Here is a 19,661-nt window from a genome sequence, read left to right as displayed (position 1 = left end):
CTGTAAATATGTATTTTTTTTAAAATTAACCCTCTGATTTGTACTCATTAAAACAACTAAATGGAGAAAAAATAAAATTCAGGCAATATATGCTTACCAATCTTAAGAGAATTAAATTAGAAATCAACAGCAGAAACTTAGGGGAAATCTCCAAATATTTGGAAATTGAACAAATTTTTAAAATAACCTACTCGAAGAAATTACACACACATACATACACCATTCAAAATTTATTAAATGTAGCTAAAACAATGGTTATAGGGAAATTCGTAGTTCTAAATTCTTAAATTAAAAAAGAAAAAGGCCTTGGGTTTCCTGGGTGTCTCAGTTTAAGCGTCTGCCTTTGGTTCAGATCATGATCTCAGGGTCCTGGGCCTAGCCCTGCTCAGTAGGGAGCCTGCTTCTCCCCCTTCCTCTACCCCTCCCCCTGCTTGAGCGCTCTCCTCTTTCTCCCTCTCTATCAAATAAATAAACAAAATCTTAAGGAAAAAAAAAAACAAAGAAAAAAAAAAAAGAAAGAGGTTTCAAATCAATATTCTTAGCTTCTACCTTAAATAACTAGAAAAAGAAGATAAACTGGACCACAAACACACAAAAGAAAGGAAATGGTAAAATTAATGCAAAAATCACTAAAACTTGTGAGAAAAGTCGATGAAACCAAACAGTGATATTTGAGAAAACAAAATGAATATATCTTCAGTTGGAGTAACTGAGAAAAAATAAGAGGAGGCACAAATCGATAAAACTAATGTTTAAAGTGGGAACGTTATAAGTGACCATTCAAAATAAATGGATTATAAGGAAATACTGTGAACACCATTATACAAACAAATTAGACTACTTAAAATAAATAGACAAATTCTAGAAAGACACAGATTACTAAAATTGTCTCAAGAAGAAATAGAAAACCTGTATAGACTTTGCAAATGTAGAAGGGATTAGTACAAGTCCTTACAAACTTTTCACAAAGAAAAGGAGAAAAAGAAGAAAAAGGAATACTTTTCAACTCATTTTATGAGGCCGGTATTACTCTCATACCAAAACCAGGCAAAGACAGCACAAGACAAGAAAACTAAAAACCAATATTACTTAATATATACTGAAAATCCTCAACAAAATAAGAGTACACCCAATCCAATAACATATAAAACTATTTTTGTATTCTGACAAAATGTGTTTTTTCCCAAGAATGCAAGGTTGGTTTAACATCTGAAAGATGAATTAATTTAATATGCTATATTACTAAAAAAAAAACAAAAAAAACCAAAACTGTACAATCCTCTCAATAGATGTGGAAAAACCATTTGAAAAAATGCAATGCACATTTATTATAAAAACTCAAACAAATTAGAAAGAGAACAAAGCTCTCTCAACCTCTTAAAAAATATATGTGACATTTGTCCAGTTAACATCATACTGATGATGTCAGGCTGACAGATTTTCCTTTTAGAATGAAAGCAAAAGTGATATCCACTCATAACCATTTGTAGTCGACATCGTATAGGATGTTCCAGACTGATGGGGAGATAAGAGGACATACAAGTTGAAAAGAAGGAAGTAAAACTATCTTTATTAACACATGACAATATCTCATATGTAGAAAATCCTAAGGAATCCAAAAAAAAAGGACTACCACTAATAAATGTGTTTCTAAAGTTTGCAGAATACAAGATAACATAATAAAGTTAATTGGATTTCTATATACTAGCAACAAAATTTACAAAATCAAAATAGGAAGATATTTCCTTTACAATAATATCAAAAGAATAACTGCTTCAGTATAAATTTAATTAATTAAATACAAAACTTTAACTGAAAACTCCACGACTTTGGTGAGACAGATGAAAGAAAACATAAACAAATGCAGAGATACTGCATATTCATTGATTGGAACTTCATATTGTTAATATGGTAATTCTTCCCAATTTTATCTATTGATTCATTAAAATATTTATCAATTTTCCACCAGGCTTTTGTGTAGAGATTGACAAACTCATACAAAATTTTATGTGAAACTGCAAAAACAAAAAATGACTACAATGAAAAAAAAGAAAAAATTTGGATGACTGCCTAATTTCAAAACTTGTTATCAAGCTCCATTTACCTAGACAGTCTGTTATTGCATATGGATAAGTATATATGCCTGTGGGACAGAACTGAGAATCAGAAATAAATTTATGTTTACAGCCAATTGATTTTCCACAGTAGTGAAAAAGGCAATTAAATGGACAAAGGGCAATCTCTAAAAAAATTACTGGGGCAATTATATTTCAACATTAATTAATTAAAATAAAAATATATATGAAATAGCTCACATCATTGTCTCACGCCATATTAAAACAAAAAACAAAAAATAAAGCAAAACTCAAGTGGATCAGAGATCTAAGTCTAAGAACTAAAATCATAAACTTCTGATAAAACGAGAGAAAATTTTTATGATCTTTGGCTAGGCAAATAGCTCTTATGTGACACCAAGAGCATGATATATGAAAGAAAACATTAAAAGTTGTATTTAATGAAACTAAAAAAAAATGTGTAACTTGGACTTAAATCAAAACTTTCCTATCAAAAAGTCACTAAGTAAGAACATGAAAAGAAAAGGCAAGACAAGAAAAGGACAAAGTATTTGCAGTCACATATTTCATGACAAAATTGTATTCAGAATATACAAAAACCACTCGCTCAATATTAAGAAAATAAATAATTTTTACAGTCTACATATATGAATAGAAATGGCATTAGAGAAGATATACAAATGTCTAGTAAACATATGAGAAGATGCTTAAATGTGTTTATCTTATAGAAATGCAAATTGAAACCACAAGGTGATATGATTTCACACCCCTTGAATGGCTATAATAAAGAAGATAGATAATATCAAATGTTGGCAAGAATGGAGAGAAACAGGATATCTTGTATGCTGCTAATGTGAATGTGAGATGGCACAGCTACTTTGTAAAAGTTTGGCAGTTTCTTAAGTTACGCATGTATTTACCATACACCTCAGGAAACTGGATAAGAGATATGAAAATATATATCCACCCAAATACTTGTGCAGGAATTCATTTATTCATAAAAGTTAGTTGCTAAGAGAGTAGATCTTAAAAGTTCTCATCGCAAGAAAAAAATTGTAACTGTGTGGTGATGAATGTTAGTAGATTATGGTGGTGATCATCTTGTAATATATACATATGTTGAATCATTATGTTGTACATGTAAAACTAATGTAATGTTGGGGAATTCTACCATATAAAAAAATAAACTAATATAATGTTATATGTCAATTATATCTCAGTAAAAAATGTTAAAAAGTGGAAACAACCCAAATGTTTACCAATTGATGAATGAATAAACAAAGTGTATACATCATGAAGTACTTTTAGCAATAAAATGTAACAAAATACTGCTACATAATATAACATGACAAATCCTCAAGAATTTATCCTAAGCAAAAGAAGCCAACCACAAGAGACAACATATTGTACCATTCCACTTATATGAAATGCACAGAAAAAGCAAATCAATAGAGACAGAAAAATTAATGGTTGCCTGGGGCTGGAGTTGGGAACAAAGAGTGACTATAAAAGAGCTCGTCTCTGGGTAATGGAAATCTGCTAAAACTGAATAGTTCTGGTGGTCAAACACCTCTACACATTTGCAAAAGTTATTAAATTATAGACTTGCAATGGATAAATTTTGTGGTACATAAATTATGCCATGATAAATCTGGTTTTTTTTAATGAATTCTGAAGACCTCTATAATGAGTTTTGCCATATTTTATGTTCATATTTTCTGTGTGTGTGTGTGTGTGTGTGTGTGTGTGTGTGTGTGTGTATGATCCTTTAAGGTGCATTGTGTGAGGAGTCAATGGAATGTTATATTTCTCAGTCTTGTTGGAAAGGGGAAATTTGCCAAAATAAAAGCTCTGCTTACATTTGTGAATGCCCAAAAGGATTTTTTGATGAAAACTGTGAAACCGATGTGAATGAATGTTCATCAACACCATGTCAGAATGATGCAGACTGCATTCATATACCAAATGTCTGAATCTAAAAGAGTGATATATATATATATATATATATATATATATATATATATATATATACCATTACCGAACTATATGAAAAGTACAAATATAATTAAAGTTTTCATTAACATATCATAATTTCAAAATCAGAAATATCAGAAAAGATACTTCATTTGTTGATTTTCATGTTTTCCTATTTTAAATATAAACCCCGATTTACGGGGCGCCTGGTGGCTCAGTTGTTAAGCGTCTGCCTTCGGCTCAGGTCATGATCCCAGGGTCCTAGGATCGAGCCCCTGTGCTATTCCCTCTCCCACTCCCCTCGCTTGTGTTCCCTCTCTCGCTGTCTCTCTCTGTCAAATAAATAAATAAAATCTTTAAAAATAAAATAAAACAAAAAATAAACCCCAATTTTCAAACAAATTTCAGTTTCATTTTTTGCTCTTCCACTGAAATTCTCCCTTGTGTGAACAATGTAATTTTGTAAACATTTCATTTTTCATTTTTTTTAAATTTATTTGATACTTTTATATTTTAACATTTTAATTTAACATTTAAATAAAAAAGACTAGGAAAAAATGTAATAATTTCCACAACTCACTGTCTTTCTATTTTAGTAAGATTCATTTTTGAATTTGTATTATAAATTCATATTAGTATCTTAAAGGCTTCCTGACTCGCATGTCTGGTGGTTATACTGGCTATCAACTGGACCCTCAACTGGAACTATCAATCTGGAAACTTAAATATACCTTCTCTGTAAGGACTGGGCTTCCTCACAGCATTGTGGCTGGGTTCCAAGAGCAAGCATCCCAGGATAATTAGACAGACGTTATATGGCCTTTTAAACAGAGCTTTGAAAATCACAAAGCATCACTTTCTCCGTAGTCACAGCTTGCTTACATTCAAGGCGGAGGGAAGGATAGTTCCTAATTCTCAATTAGAGGGGTGTTGAATTCAGGTGGTAGGAAAAGTGTGTGAGTTGGGAGACATTGTTGTGACATTTTGGAAAATAGATTCTTTCACACTATTGTCCAGAGAACTTCTACATGCTTATAAAAATAGCTTCCATCCCTTTCCAGGTAAGAATCCTTTTATTATCTTTGAAATATCCAAAAACTTGTGTAAAAAATACTTTCTGATCTTTCCTAGGGTGCTGTGTATATCTGTTCACCAGTATTTACAGGCAAGCTTTGTAAGAGACAACTTCAAACACCATGTGAGTCATTTCCTTGCAAGAATAATACCACATTATGAAATATGAGAAAGATTATCATTGCAGGTATAATTTATTACTTTCCTATTTTTTTAAAAAAGTACATGAGTTTTAAAGCCATGTGGACAAAAATAAAAGAATGTTCTGTTTTAAGCTTAAATTTTATTTAATGGCATCTAATATTCTACTTCAGGTTGAAATAGAAACATTTTAATGTGCTTTATGAGTTCTTTTTAAAAACCAAGAAATTCTCAGGTATAATTTGGACAAAGAGTTGTAAAACATATTTTGTTGTATAATGGAGATATTTAGGGTAACTGAATAATATTTAAAGGTCTATAAAGAAGAGATAACATGTAAGTATGTCTACTATATACAGACAATGTTATTATTATATTTTGAAAGTATAGGGTAAACAATCTCTTCCTTCAATTTGTAGACCTTGGCTGACAGTTTTTTAAGGTCTTTAGGCAGGATTTCAGGAAATATTGCTTTATTTAAATAAGGATTTGCTAAAAGTTACCCATTTGTAAATGACAGAAGTGACCTAGTTGTCTGGGCCTATAATTTTAGTCCATTTCAAATAGCTTTATAGATAGTTTTTCACACCATTAAGAAGTACAATTTGTACTCTTCACACTTGCTTGACTTTTATCTGGCTGCTTAAAGTAAGTTCTATTGGGCATTACTGAAGGGCAGTAAACAGCCTCAAAATGTTAGAATATTCATAAAAGCAGAAAATTATTAGCTATGGTACAGGAAAGCCTTAAATATCCTGAAAAGAAACAATATGCATAGACATCACAGATGGACAGTATTTTCATCAATTTCAAAAAGAAACTTAATTGCCAAGTTTAAAAACATACTAAGCTTTTAAAATGTGACATTTTCAAAAGAAAATGAAGTGAAGCTGCTTCATCATAACAAAATTTTGGAAGATCTAACCAGTCCAGGCAAATTTGTGTATGCATTCATTCTTATATCAATTTATCAATAAATTCAAGTGCTATCCTTTTAAAAATACTGACTTTTTAAATTTATAATTTCTACTCCTGAGCCTTATAGTGCAAGTGTATTTGTAAATATACATAGAAAAGTGATCAACATTTAAAAATATATATACCATTATGTAAATATGTAAATACACATTCACATATATAATATTTATTTTATTTTTATTAGGCATGATGATTTTATTGGCCCTTATTTTTAGCATTATTCTCATTGTTTAGAAGGCTTTGTTTTAAATGTAATCAACAGGAAAACTAGATAACCAGAGGCTTTATTGCCATCTCACAGTTGATTGTTCTGTTATTAATTAATAGATTTAATTTTAAAGTGATGGAGTTCAATCTAGAATGCTTTGTTAAGCATGTGCTAGATAGGATGGATGTTGTACAAATTCTAGTTAGGTTTCTCTAGGATGGATGAAATATGTCACGTAGGTAAGCTAGTGTAACAACTTTGAAGTAAACTTATTCATGAAATTAATGTGAGGCCCACTATAGGTGTTCTAACTGTTGAAATGACCACATTCTTTAAGAATTTGGCAAACATTGTGCTCATCTCCAATCTACTTAATTAAAAACATGGTCCCCTCCTTTGGTTAAATTAGATTTCTGGTTAATAGAAGGTAAAATATAAGGAAAGTGAAAAGAGAGTAAACACAGAACTACCTCAACAAGGCAGAAATAACAAAGTCTAATTTGAATGATGAGTGAAAACCTAAACCTCAGAAATCAATGAGTATCATACAGATGTGGAACACAAGAGCAGAATTTCCAGCACCCAGATTCCTACCCCCTAAACTCACCACTGACAGTCAAAATCATTTCTAACTCTGACTCAAATGAAGTGGAATAGAGATACAGTCAATATAAATTAATAAAGCATGAAGTTGAAAAAATGACCAAAAAAAAAAAAAAATAGCCTTGCAGTCTCCTTTTCTTGTCCCAAAGGAGATTAAAGGAATGAAAAATGAAAATACATTTTATGAAATAAAATTTTATGAAAACAAAAAGAAAAATGAAAGCCTTTCAACTTAAATACCTTTAAAAAACAACAGCAACAACAACAATGTATCGGTATTTTGCTATCTTAGAAAGTATGTTCTTTCTAGATCAGTGATTCTCACACTTTGGCTGCAATGGACTTTAGCTGTTTTAGAATCTCCTGAAGGGCTGTTTAAAACACAAACAGCTATTTCCCACCCCTAGAGTTCTAATTCAATAAATCTGGGGTGGGAATGCAAATGTGCATTTCTAACAAATTTTCAAGTGATGCTGATACTGCTGATCTGGAGACCATACTTTAAGAGTTACTGGTTCAAATGAGATGAGCTCAAATAGCATCGATGCAGAAAATCCTCCTATACCTCTTTCCCTCCTACATCCATACACTTCAACCCAAGCTTTTGCTCTTATATTCTGAATTTGGGAGAAAAAAAGATGCGGGGTTGGGAAGAAGTAAAATGAAGTGAAGAGAATAGAATACTGATGATGGTATCCGTTTCTCTATTTAAACATATGGACTGGTCTAAATTCCTATGATTAGATGAGAGAGGAACTAAAACAAAATTACTTCCTTGAGAAAGAGAGTTAACCACTAATTAGGAGAATTTATTTGGTACCTAAGCAACCACAACCACAACTCCTCAGAAAGGAGTTAATTTTAACTTAACTGTGTCTATAAACTAGCATTTCCTTTAACACCTAGACTATCGAAACCTTTAGGTGTCTATGAACTTGGCATAAAAATGTTATTTTTAAGAGCAATAAGTAACAGTGTGAAGCATCGTAAGTGGCATTGTTGGGAGCAAGTGGAATGCAAGTAGAATTTGGTGGAAAAAGGAAAATGGATAATTGATGTCTTGGTGTCATCAGACAGGTAGAAGTTAATTTTGGTAATTTTCTGAAATTACTGAGGAATTTTTGGGCAAGGTGTTAATACTTTGGCTAAAACGTTTATTTTTTTATTTATTTTTTGGCTGAAATTTTTAAAATAAAGTGCAGTTCGTGGGATACAGTGATGGCTGAAAGTGGAAAAATGTATTTAGAAGAATGCTTGAAGAGTTTCTCTGAATATTTGAAACCAGCTATGGTTCTGACAGAAAAGGGATGGTTCACTCAGAATAATCTAGAAATACTGAATGAAAAAACGAAAGGATTTGAAAAGGGCTAAGGGAAACCAACAATGTTTGATTAATCATCCTGAGTTTAGAAGCAGTGGGGAGCAGTTTCCCTTCCACACTAGTGAAAGGGGAAGCTAAGAACTCAGTTAGTAGAACTGAGAGAAGTGGAGCTGTAGTATAGAACATTCTAACCCAAACATGGTTATTGCCAACTTGGCAGTGAGGTAGTAGAAGAAATAAATACCCGACCTTATTCTCCTCTCACGTCTGACCTGCTGCTAGTGCAGCACAGTAGTAGGACCCAGACAGAAGTCACAGGTCAGCTTTCTGAAATACAATATGGGATGGACAAGGATGAAAAGAAAGCATCTTGGAAGAGAATGTCCAGTACTCAAAGCAATGTATAGAGATTAAGATAATGGATTGCAAATTATAAAACATTCAAGAGTATTATGCTTAGGAAAATAGGAGAGAAAGTGTCTTTGGAGGGGATGAAAAAGGGGTGAGATCTCAGAGATTAAGATAGATTGCATAGACATCCCACCTATCTGTGGGCTCCTGAGAAGCAGATCCTTAATCTATCCTCTAGAACGCAGCAGTGACTCTTAATATAATTATAGTGTGCTAACAAGAGAAGGCTACACGCACGTGTTTCAAGTTTCTTGGCTCCCAAATACATAAGGACCCCAAAGCTACTTGAGCATATGACCAGAAGAGTGGCCTAATCTTTAGAGTCAGCACTGGCTAGTCAATAAGGACATTCATAGTGAATGTTCTGGTATGGAAAACTTTATCCATTTCCAGCACCTGGACTTGACACAGAAATGGGAGAACAGAAACCAGAGAATTGTCTCCCACTCTTCTCTATTATCATTGCTCTCTGTCTACAAAGGTGAAAAAAGAGGGTTGTTGTTTTGTTTGTTTGTTTTTTGGGTTTGGGGGGGTTGTGGGGTTTTTTGTCCCTTTTTTGTTTGTTTAGCTACAGGAAATGAATTGTTTTAAAGTAAGTTTGACATATTTTTTGTCCCTTGATAATTTAAATACCCATTTGGCAGAAAGTCTGCACTTGGGAGAAACTGAACCTCCTGCTGGAGATTTTAAAGGAATGTAAAACAGTCAATCTCTATAGTGACATTGACAAATTTTCTTGAAGCATGTAGCTGAACTACAGGAGGCCCTCTTGCCACCATGAGGAAATCTAGCAAGGGCGCATAGCCAAAAAACTACCAGTAAGTGTAGGACTGAAAGGATTTAAAAAAAGCCAGAATCTATGTAAACCAAATTTCATTCAATCATAGATTTTATATAGTTAACTTTTCATACTATTCAAAGCTATATTTTTACCTAATTATTATATACTAAAAAAAAAAAAAAAAGTACTCCTATAATATAGTTGACTACTTCATACTACTATAATTTTGAATTACTGCGAAAATGTATTCTCAGGGCGCCTGGGTGGCTCAGTCAGTTAAAGGTCTGCCTTTGGCTCAGGTCATGATCTCAGAGTCCTGGGATTGAACCCCACGTTGAGCTCCCTGCTCCCAGGGAATCTGCTTCTCCCTCTCTTCCCTGCTCTTGCTCTCTCTCGCCATCTCTCTCCCTCAAATAAATAAATAAATAAATAAAATCTTAAAAAAAAAAAATAAGTCTCTTCTCCTGCACCATATTCAAGAGAATAACTGTGTTTTAATCATTTCTGTATCTCTGGAACCCTTTACTATGTAACACATAGAACATTTTCTAAAAAATAACTATTTAATTCATTATTTAATTTGCTTATAATAAGCATTTTGGATTCACTGAGTGAGTGAGGTCTTAACTCTAGATGTGAAATGAAATGATTCATTCACTAATTTAATAACTATTGAGTGCCTACTTTTCCATAAGCTTTCCTACCGCAATAGAAACTCTTCTACTGAGGTAGAAAAAAAGAAAAGAAAAACAGGCAAAATGTCCTCCTCTTAATAAACTTATATTTTAGTAGGTAGATACTGTTTTAAAGAATCAGTCTGACTCTCTTGTAGACTAGACTGCTGATGCATGATCCCAAGGGAAGAAGCAGGGAGAACAGCAAAGAAGCTATTACTATAGTACAGCCTAGTGATAGTGATGACTGACACCTCTACTAAGGTGACATGTGATGATGGTAATTAAGGATCACATTTGGAATATATTTCTAAAGAAGATTCAGTATTTTTCTGAAGGGCTGGATTCAAGCATAATTCTAAGGTTATTTACTCCATCGAAAGTTTGGGAATAGAATTTTCTAAAATGGGGAAGTCTATAAGAGAAGCATGATTGAGAGGGGTAGAGATCAAGAAATCGGTGTTGCACGTATTAGCTGAGACACATAATACAGCCAAGCAAAGATATTAAGGTAGGCTTTCAGGCATGCTAGTTGCTATTTTAGAGATGTTTGGGCTACATATATACGCTTGAAAGCCAGCCACATCAAGATGGCATTTAAAACCACGAAACTGAATGAGATTAGCTTACAGTGAGCCTTGATAGGGAGCTGAGGTGTTTGCAGACTGAGACTATAGGCCCAAGAGTTGAAGGAATGGAATATGAAGATAAAATGTAGGACTCAGTGAGTCGAAGTGAAAAAAATACAAATGGTCATTACAGAAACTATAAAATATTTTAAGAATATAAAGACAACGGTAGACTTTTCAAAGTATGTGGTTAGATCTAGTTAGAGGTAAGTGAAAATTGATCTATGCAATTGGCAATTGGAGACAATGTTTTGTTGTTGCTTTGTGGTTGTTTTTTCTTTTTGTTTTTATTTTTTTAAGGAACAGTTTGACAAAATAATGGGAAAAATTCACTCCCTGAATGGGCCACCAAAACAAAACAAAACAAACAAAAGAAGAAGGAGGAGGAGGAGGTGGTGGAAGAGAAGGGGGCAGAAATACTGATTAGACTCAGTTTGCAAGTAAATAGAATGAAAAAATTGGACTTTACATGTAAAAAGTAGCCGCAAAATCAGTAAAAGAGTGGTAGCTGAAGAAAGTTCCAAGTAGGTAATTTAAAAATATCAGGTAAGATAGGTTGGAGTATATAGTACACAAGCAAAGGAGTTGGCTTTGATAGGATGGTGTAGGTTACATCAATTGTAAGAGCAGGCAAAGTAGAATATTTGTACTTACAGAGGTGCTTTGAATATGTAGTGTGTAATCATTTGGAAACTGTCCTCTGATTAATTCCTCAAGTAAGGTAGGAAGCAAGGTGAGATGAGAAGGTGTGAAATAGTTATATAGATGGCAGGAGAGAAATATAATAACGTTATTGATATATATCAATAAAGATCCTAACTGAAGTGAAGAATTAGTGAAGATGAATTTATAGTCAAGTGTAACATACTCAAACCACATGTTGTTATTCATATGCCCACACAAAATGGCCTGAGTGTTGAATTAAACTAGGGTTGAATTTTGACCAGGCAACAATAATGGAGGGAAATGGGGCAAATGATTTGAGGGTGTATCCAAGAAGTGAGTATGGAAATGGACTGTGTAATATAATTTAAGTAATTATTGAAATGATGACATGATAGGGGATAAGAGACATTGAAGTGTTGGTAGAGTCAGTGGATTATTAGGAATGGAGAATTGCTGGGGAGAAAAAAGGACTAGGAGTGAGCTGGAAAGAGACATGAGGCTGTGAGTGGAATATGTAATACTTGAAATTAATATTAAGGATTTTAAGATTATGGAAGGAATAGAATTATGCGTGATGGTAGTGTATGGAATACTACACCGGGAATAGGTTGTAAAGTTAAGATGAATATTGAGACCTTCCTCAGTATCCTCCTCCAAAATGCTAGGATTTTAAATTGATCAACTCTGCAGATATTGAAATAACCAAGTAAGACTGGGATTATATTACAAAACGATATAATAAGCCAGGTATTAAACATTAAAGAATTAGAGGGAATGCCCAGGAGGGTCAGCTACGAAAGCAACAGGAGTAGATACAAGTAGCGTGGTTTGATGGCATCTTCCTCAAATAACTGAGATTTTTAAGGACAGGGATGGGACCGTGATCCTTTTGAAGACACAGTGAGGAAAAAGGACACCTACCTGATCCAGCCCCTGAAATATGAGGGGTGAGGAAGAAAGAGTTGTCACCACTGAAAAGATTAGAGTCAAAATGAAAAATGTGTATAGAAATGATTGGGGGTGGGGGAGATCCAAATGGTGAGGAAGGCTCTGGGAGGCTCTAGGTTCTTGGGGTGTCTGGGGTAAATGGTGACAAACAGTTAAACATTATGGCCTCAAACGTAGATCATGGTGGGGCGACTGTGAGTTTTGTCATTAAGTTGGAGGTGTGAGGTCTTGTCAGAGCTCAGAGAGCTCAGTGGACAGCCCTTGAAGCTCCTGCCAAGGCAGTGCTAAAGTGGCAGGTCTCAATGAGCCCTACTGCATTCATATGAGTGGAAATGTCCAGGGCACTTCAGACCACAGTTCTAGAGAGGCTTTCTAGGATCCCTGATGGAGGGATCGTCATCCTATCTGATGGAGGTGTAGATGTAGTGAGGGAAGGGCATTGTGACCTGACATGCAGGATTCTGAATCCTCCCCTATACACTAGTTTGGGAAGCATTTTTAACAGAAGACCACCTAAAGGCTTTAAAGACTATCATGAACCACACTCCTAATATTGCCATCACACACACACACACACACACACACACACATGAAGACACACTTACCCTAATATTGGCTGAATGCAATGACTCTAATATTTTCTATATGTAAAGATAATCAGATTCTGAACAATCAGAATGAAAGGAGGAAACCTTAATCAGGAAATAAATGTTAATAAAACCACCTAGAGTATTTCTCTTACAACAATTTTTTCTACTCTGAAATCAAATGTTTAACAAATATTTATTGATAGGGGCGCCTGGGTGGCACAGCGGTTAAGCGTCTGCCTTCGGCTCAGGGCGTGATCCTGGCGTTATGGGATCAAGCCCCACATCAGGCTCTTCCACTATGAGCCTGCTTCTTCCTCTCCCACTCCCCCTGCTTGTGTTCCCTCTCTCGCTGGCTGTCTCTATCTCTGTCGAATAAATAAATAAAATCTTTAAAAAAAAAACAAAAAAAACAAAAAAAACAAATATTTATTGATAGTCATCTTTGTAAAAGATACCATAAACTAGATATTGGAAAAAATATATATAAATACTATATCTTTTAAAAAAATCAGAAATTTTGTGATATGCATATTTTTGCTTTCTACCTTTTATTTTTTCCACCCAAATTCTAAGATATTTCATGGGATAATGATGCTCTATTTTATTCTCACAGCTTATTTCTTTTGTAATTTCCCTTTTTCCTACTCACTGAGTTGCAATTAGAGCCTGCTTGCCCTGCTTAAGTGTCAATTCAATGTACTAACATACTTTTTTTTTTTTTTCTCAAGTCAGTTTCAGCATTTCATTAGTCTGTGTGATGTCTCACCATGTCAGCCATGGGTAGAATTAGGGTTTTCAGTTTGTGTCACAAGCAAACCTAATTAAGCATGCAATGTGACTTTGAAACAGAACATTGTATACACAGAAATGCATAGGTCAACATATTTCCTTTCAACATATAATAAAGTTACATTTTCACATTAAGTCTGAAAGATGTGTTTTAAAATAGCAATCTCACATTTGGATCAGAATTTGTTAATTAACGGAGGGCCTCCACTTGGTCACTCAGTAACTCTCAACTAATAGGAAACCTCAATTTCTTGGAGTTAATTATATCAAAAGCTGGCTGCTACATTTTTCTTTGCTTGAAATCAATAGCCATATTTATAAGGCTACCTTCCACTTTTGAATAAATCACTCTGAAATTTAGCATAGAAAAAAGTTTGTGAAAGTTTATAGTTTTATCATTTTAGATGCTGGTTATAAACTATATTACAATGGAAAATATCTAGGACATTATTGACATTTCCTCATCAAAAGTAGCTTCTGCTACTGTTAATATAATTTTACATTTTCAGGGAAGTTATAATTGACAGAAATCATCCTCAAATCTGATCCCCTAAGTGCTTCATTTTGAGAACATATGTTCACATCAGTATGACCTTCATCCCATTAGTCCTGGACTTATTAATTTCCCTGTAAATAATAAATAATGAAACATTATGGCAGAAGTTAGTGCAGACCTCTGTGCGTAAAGGTTGACTCAACATTGTGTGAGCTCTAAGTTTTTCATGGCATACTTGATCAAATGAGTCTTAGCCCCATAATGCTCTGTACAACATCCAACACTTCTTAATATCCAGTACTCTTTTGCTGTGCCTTCTGGATCTCATGTTGTTAGCAGCAAGTTCTCTTTTGTATATTTTCTTTTTCTAACCAAAACCTGAGGACATACAGTCCCCTTAGGTGGCTACTGTTGCTTCTTCCACAACCTGTGTAAGGAAGTGTATGGAAAGCCTTGCCCTTGTTATCATATCCAAACCATATTTATTCCTCTTCCTGAAAAGCCTATCTATTTTTAGCATAGGACATCATCTATACTATTCTCTAACTCTCTGTTCCTTCCTCCCAAGGCTCTTTTTCAAATATCTTTTCTTCTCTCAGTTCCTTCCCGTCTCCTACTAAAGGCTTTAGCATCTAGCTTGCTGTCCTTTTCTCTACCACTGCTGTCATCTTCCCTGATGACTTTGATATCCATCTTGTATATCCACCCACCTTAGCTACTTAAATTCTTAGACAATTATTTTCAATGACTTTTCCTCTTCCTCCTGATCTTGGCAAATTTCCCATGGTCATATGTTATAATTTATCCTGACCTGTAATTGCACACTGTACAACACCTTGATTTAAGTTTCTACTCTGATCAACAGTTCATGTATTTCAAGTTAATTCATTTGTGTACTTTAACACCAAAATTATGTAATTTCTTTTTCTACAACCAGCAAACACCTCTAATTATTTGACTGCACTCGTTCTCCTCTGCCCATCACCCTTGGCCTTGGTCTTCATTTTCCTTTTTACAAAGCATAGCCATATAGCCATTCTTAAGCTACTTTTTCTCTTTTTCTATATTCTATTGACCTGAAAACACAAAACCTGTTTAACCCTATATCCTATCAGGTAAACCTGGATCTACTTTCTTTCATACATGTCTAATGTGGCATCAAAACTTAATATATTCCAAAGAAATGGGTTGATATTCAATCCCTGGATAAACCTGCTTTTCTGTCAGTGTTCTTTAGACTTATCTTTGATTTCTCTGTCTCTATCTTAGCTCACTTCTTGTCCATCATCAGCAAACCCTTTAAGTTCTCTCATAAATACATTTCATGGATATGAACATTTTTATCACTATGAAGCCAACACCCTTGTTCAAGCCACCAAAATTCTCATCTGAAACAGTTTGATAGTCTCCCACTTGACCTCCTTGTTTTGACTTCATGTAAGTATATGTAGGACATTGAATGAAAGCCTCACTAAGAAAGCAGTGATTTGAGTGAGGTGATGGAATGTGCAACTCTCAGGAGGAAAAATGTCTGTGACAGAGGAAGTACCCCATGAACAATCCCTGGCCTACTGAGTTCACTCTAATGAGACCAGTGTAACAGAAAAGCAGGGGAAGGTAGTGAAAATGGAGAGGACAATTGCAGACCATGTGTGTCACTTTAAGTCTTAGAATTTTACTCTAAGTAAAATAGGAAGTATTATAGTGTTGCTGGCAAATGAAGAATATTATCTTCCCTGTCCTTTAAAATGGTACTTTGACTCTTGTGTTGAACTATAGAGTGACATAGATAGATGTATCTATTAGGAGCTAATGCAGTAATCTAGATAGGATATCATGTTCCCTATAATTACTCAATTCCTGCCATTTTGGTCTTTGAGAAGTTTCTGGAATACCTTACACATCTCCTGCTTCAAGCCTCTGTGTTTGTTGGTCTACTATTTAAAGGACAGTTTCCCCAAAAACTATGGTAGTTTGATATACACATCATTGAGTGTTTTGCTCAAATGTCACCTCAAAATTTCTACCCTGTCGATCTTGATAAACATTCTGAAAATAGTTCTTCTCAATTACTCTCTCTACATTCTTATAGTGTTTTTCATAAATTATAAATCATAATACTATAAATTACAAATTAGTATATCATGCTAATTTTCATTAGAAAATACAACTATTTTTGTCTAATAACATTGTTTTAAGATTTAAAGAACTGTGAAATAGGAATCATATATGTTTTGAGATCCAGACAATGACTCGATCACTCAGTTTAAGCAAAAAAGATAAATGGATAAAATGAGTAGTGTATAAGTTAGACATTTGTCTATGCCCTAATAATTCACAAGAAGCAAGCATATAGTGGAATTGCAAAGCTTCTATTGTAAGAATAAGTCTATCTACCTCAAAGGGTTTTTTCCAAGAAGTGGAAGAGGTACATGACGGTGTTGAAATTGATACAAGTAACTCTGCATCCGAATTTCCATCTATAGATTATGAAACCAAAGAAGACAAAAGTGAACCACATGCTTTCTTTGTGACAAAAATTACAACTCACTTATAATCAAATGGTACAGACCCAGAAAAAAAATGTAGCAAAACCTCCTCCAAGTCTTTAAATAAATGATAGGAGTATTTCAAGATAACAGAGTCAGAGAAAATTATTTGAAGTTACTTTATAACTATCTCCTTCCATTTCCTAGTATAGTATAGAGTTTGAAAGAGCCATTTCAGCAGCTAAAAAACTTTAAGCAAGAATATGCTCCCAATCCATGAGTGAAACTGTTGACATACTATTTTTGAAGCTAGCCCTTAAAAAAAATCAAATAATATTTAATTTTCAATTTTCATTTTTGTTGTTTATGGAGTGATTATGTCATTGTATCAATACATTTGTTTAGTACATTTCCTACCAATTATTTATAACAGCAGTGCACATTTCATTTTTAATTTTATTAAGTTTATGTTTTCCTTACTATTTTGAACAATGTATTTTAAAAACTTGTATTTACTTGTATGCTACTTATTTAGGTTCACTGATTTTCATTTTATTTTGTGAATTCTGTACATTTTAAAAATAAATATATGTAGTAAATGCCAGTATTTCTGCATTACATGACATATTTGTCAAAATGCTGGTGATGAAATTTTGCTGTTATTACTCTGTTTTATTCAATGCTGTGTCCCCAAAAGAACCTAACACTTCTCATTAAAACCAGTAGCATGTATTCCATAGGTCATTGAGCAAAGTTTGGGATACTCTGTCCAAGAAATAGAGTAAAGCTAATTGTCTAATAAATATTGGCTTAATTGACAAAATGCAACCCAATAATGGAGACACATTTCAGGCAGTTATAGGAAATCATTTTGGGAGGAAAAAGAAAAGGAGAAGATAAAAGTGTGTTTTATTTTCTCCTAGCTTTTCCACTAACGTATTTTATTTCCATTATCTTTCTTTTCTTTTCCTTACATGTATCTTATTCAGATCTTCTGTCATTCTATATATTACCTCCCTTTTTACCACTAAAAATAACATCTTAAACATTCTCATCAAAATTATTTACATCCCTCTTACCCTCTAGGTTTACAAAAAATATTTACTGTTTCCTACTACTTTAATATTTACTACAAAACAATAGTTCTAAACAGAAATATAATTACACATTGGATATTCCAGGAACATGATGATCTGAACAGCATTTCTTTCCCCTCTCCCCATACTTGAAACAGCTGACTCCTTTGACCAAAATGATTGCTAGACACCTTGAGCAGCTAAAATGAGTTAGGTCTTAGCTTCCTTGACTATCTCAACAGAAGCAACTTATGCAGATTCTCTTGCTTTGTGAGCTAGGTAGCATTTGTAAATTAGCAGAGGGACAGCAGAACAATAATCAGAAAATAGCAGTGACTTCATCAGTATAAACACTGATTTGAAGGTAGGTCAAATTAACTTACTTAAGTATTCTTGTTCTCCTTTGCCACAAAGACTCAACTAAGTTATGAGTTTAAGGACCAAAGGCTCTCAGTGAGAGTTTGCTCCATAATCCCAAGGAAGAGAGAGGCCAGATCCATGACCCTAAGGAGAGGACTGATGTTCTGGCTGCTTCAACTTTCTTGGCCCAATTTTTCCTTCCATTCACTGAAGGATACTGCTCTTAAAAAATACTGGATGCAAGAGAGGCCAGAGACTTAGGAAAGGAACATGAGTTAAAATAAAACAATTATAACTTGAGGATATTAGAATCTCTGGAAGAGAGAGAGGTCATATAAAATTAAAGAACTGTAGTCAAAATAAGTGAAAAGATTCTGGAGGAGAGTGTATAGATACACATATATATCAAGACTAGAACTAAAAAGCATACTATTCAATTAACAACATGGGTAGAAAATTGGAAAGAAGGTGGTAATCCAAATAATGGAAATCTAAAATGCTTTATGGAAGAAGTATTTTAAAATAGAAAAAAGAGTAAATATAAGGGGATCTGCTTTTATATTCATGTACAGACATGACCTCACCCTAAATTTATCCTGGTCTTATGAAATAGTAATTGCCCATGAAGCTGTCCCTGATGCAAACTTTGGGAAAACAACAACCACCTGCACTTGCCATACACTGTAACCTGCATTTCTATTGAAATATTCTTTATCTAAGTCTTTATTTCCTGTCCTCTACCACTAAAAGATGAACCTCATGAGGAAAAAAAAAAAAAAAAACTTATTCACTGAAAATGCACCGTGGCTAGAAAAATAACCACCTACAGTAGGAGCTCAAAGATTATTTATTGAAGAGCTTAATGGATGAATTAGTTAATGAATCATGATGAAGAAAGTTGAGTATCTTGGAGAAGAGATCAAAGAGATCTAACATATGAATGATAGCAGCTCCGGAAGGAGTAAAAAGAACATATGGAGGAGAAACAATAATTAATCAAGTTGTAGAATATTTCTCTGAGCTGGAGCAAGGGCTGTGTCTGAGTATTAAAAACACTCTATCCAAGCTAGATTGATGATAAAAAACACACAGTGAAATATCTATCAAGCTTTAAGGCAGGAAAAAACAATTTACCTACAAAAGAAAAGTAATCAGCATGACATCACATTGTTTATTTTCAGTACCAGTTGCTTCAGGACAGTGGTATAACATTTATAGCTTTAGAAAGCATCTATAGACTATCAAGAGAAAATACTGCCTCCTCCAAATCTTACACATGACTACTATATATTGGGTAGTGAGAGAAATATTTATATTTATGCAGACAATCAGAAAGCCTATCATCCAGGTGATCTATCTGAGAAGATAACTCTAAAAT

The 19,661-nt window shown here is 33.8% G+C and overlaps 1 protein-coding gene across 1 annotated transcript in view; it reads left to right on the top strand.

Moving 5' to 3' along the window:
- EYS (eyes shut homolog) overlaps positions 1-19,661 on the top strand; it is a 1,472,707-nt gene that overhangs the window by 71,825 nt on the left and 1,381,221 nt on the right. The window contains 3 exon segments of the mRNA XM_044387239.3: positions 3,849-4,042; positions 5,181-5,277; positions 5,280-5,310. Of these exon segments, the coding sequence (XP_044243174.2) occupies positions 3,849-4,042; positions 5,181-5,277; positions 5,280-5,310 (322 nt within the window).

The sequence above is a fragment of the Ursus arctos genome, unplaced genomic scaffold (genome assembly GCF_023065955.2).
Source record: "Ursus arctos isolate Adak ecotype North America unplaced genomic scaffold, UrsArc2.0 scaffold_29, whole genome shotgun sequence".
Lineage (NCBI taxonomy): Eukaryota > Metazoa > Chordata > Mammalia > Carnivora > Ursidae > Ursus > Ursus arctos.
The sequence above is the reverse complement of the archived record's forward strand: the minus strand, read 5'-3'. Positions and strand labels throughout refer to the sequence as shown.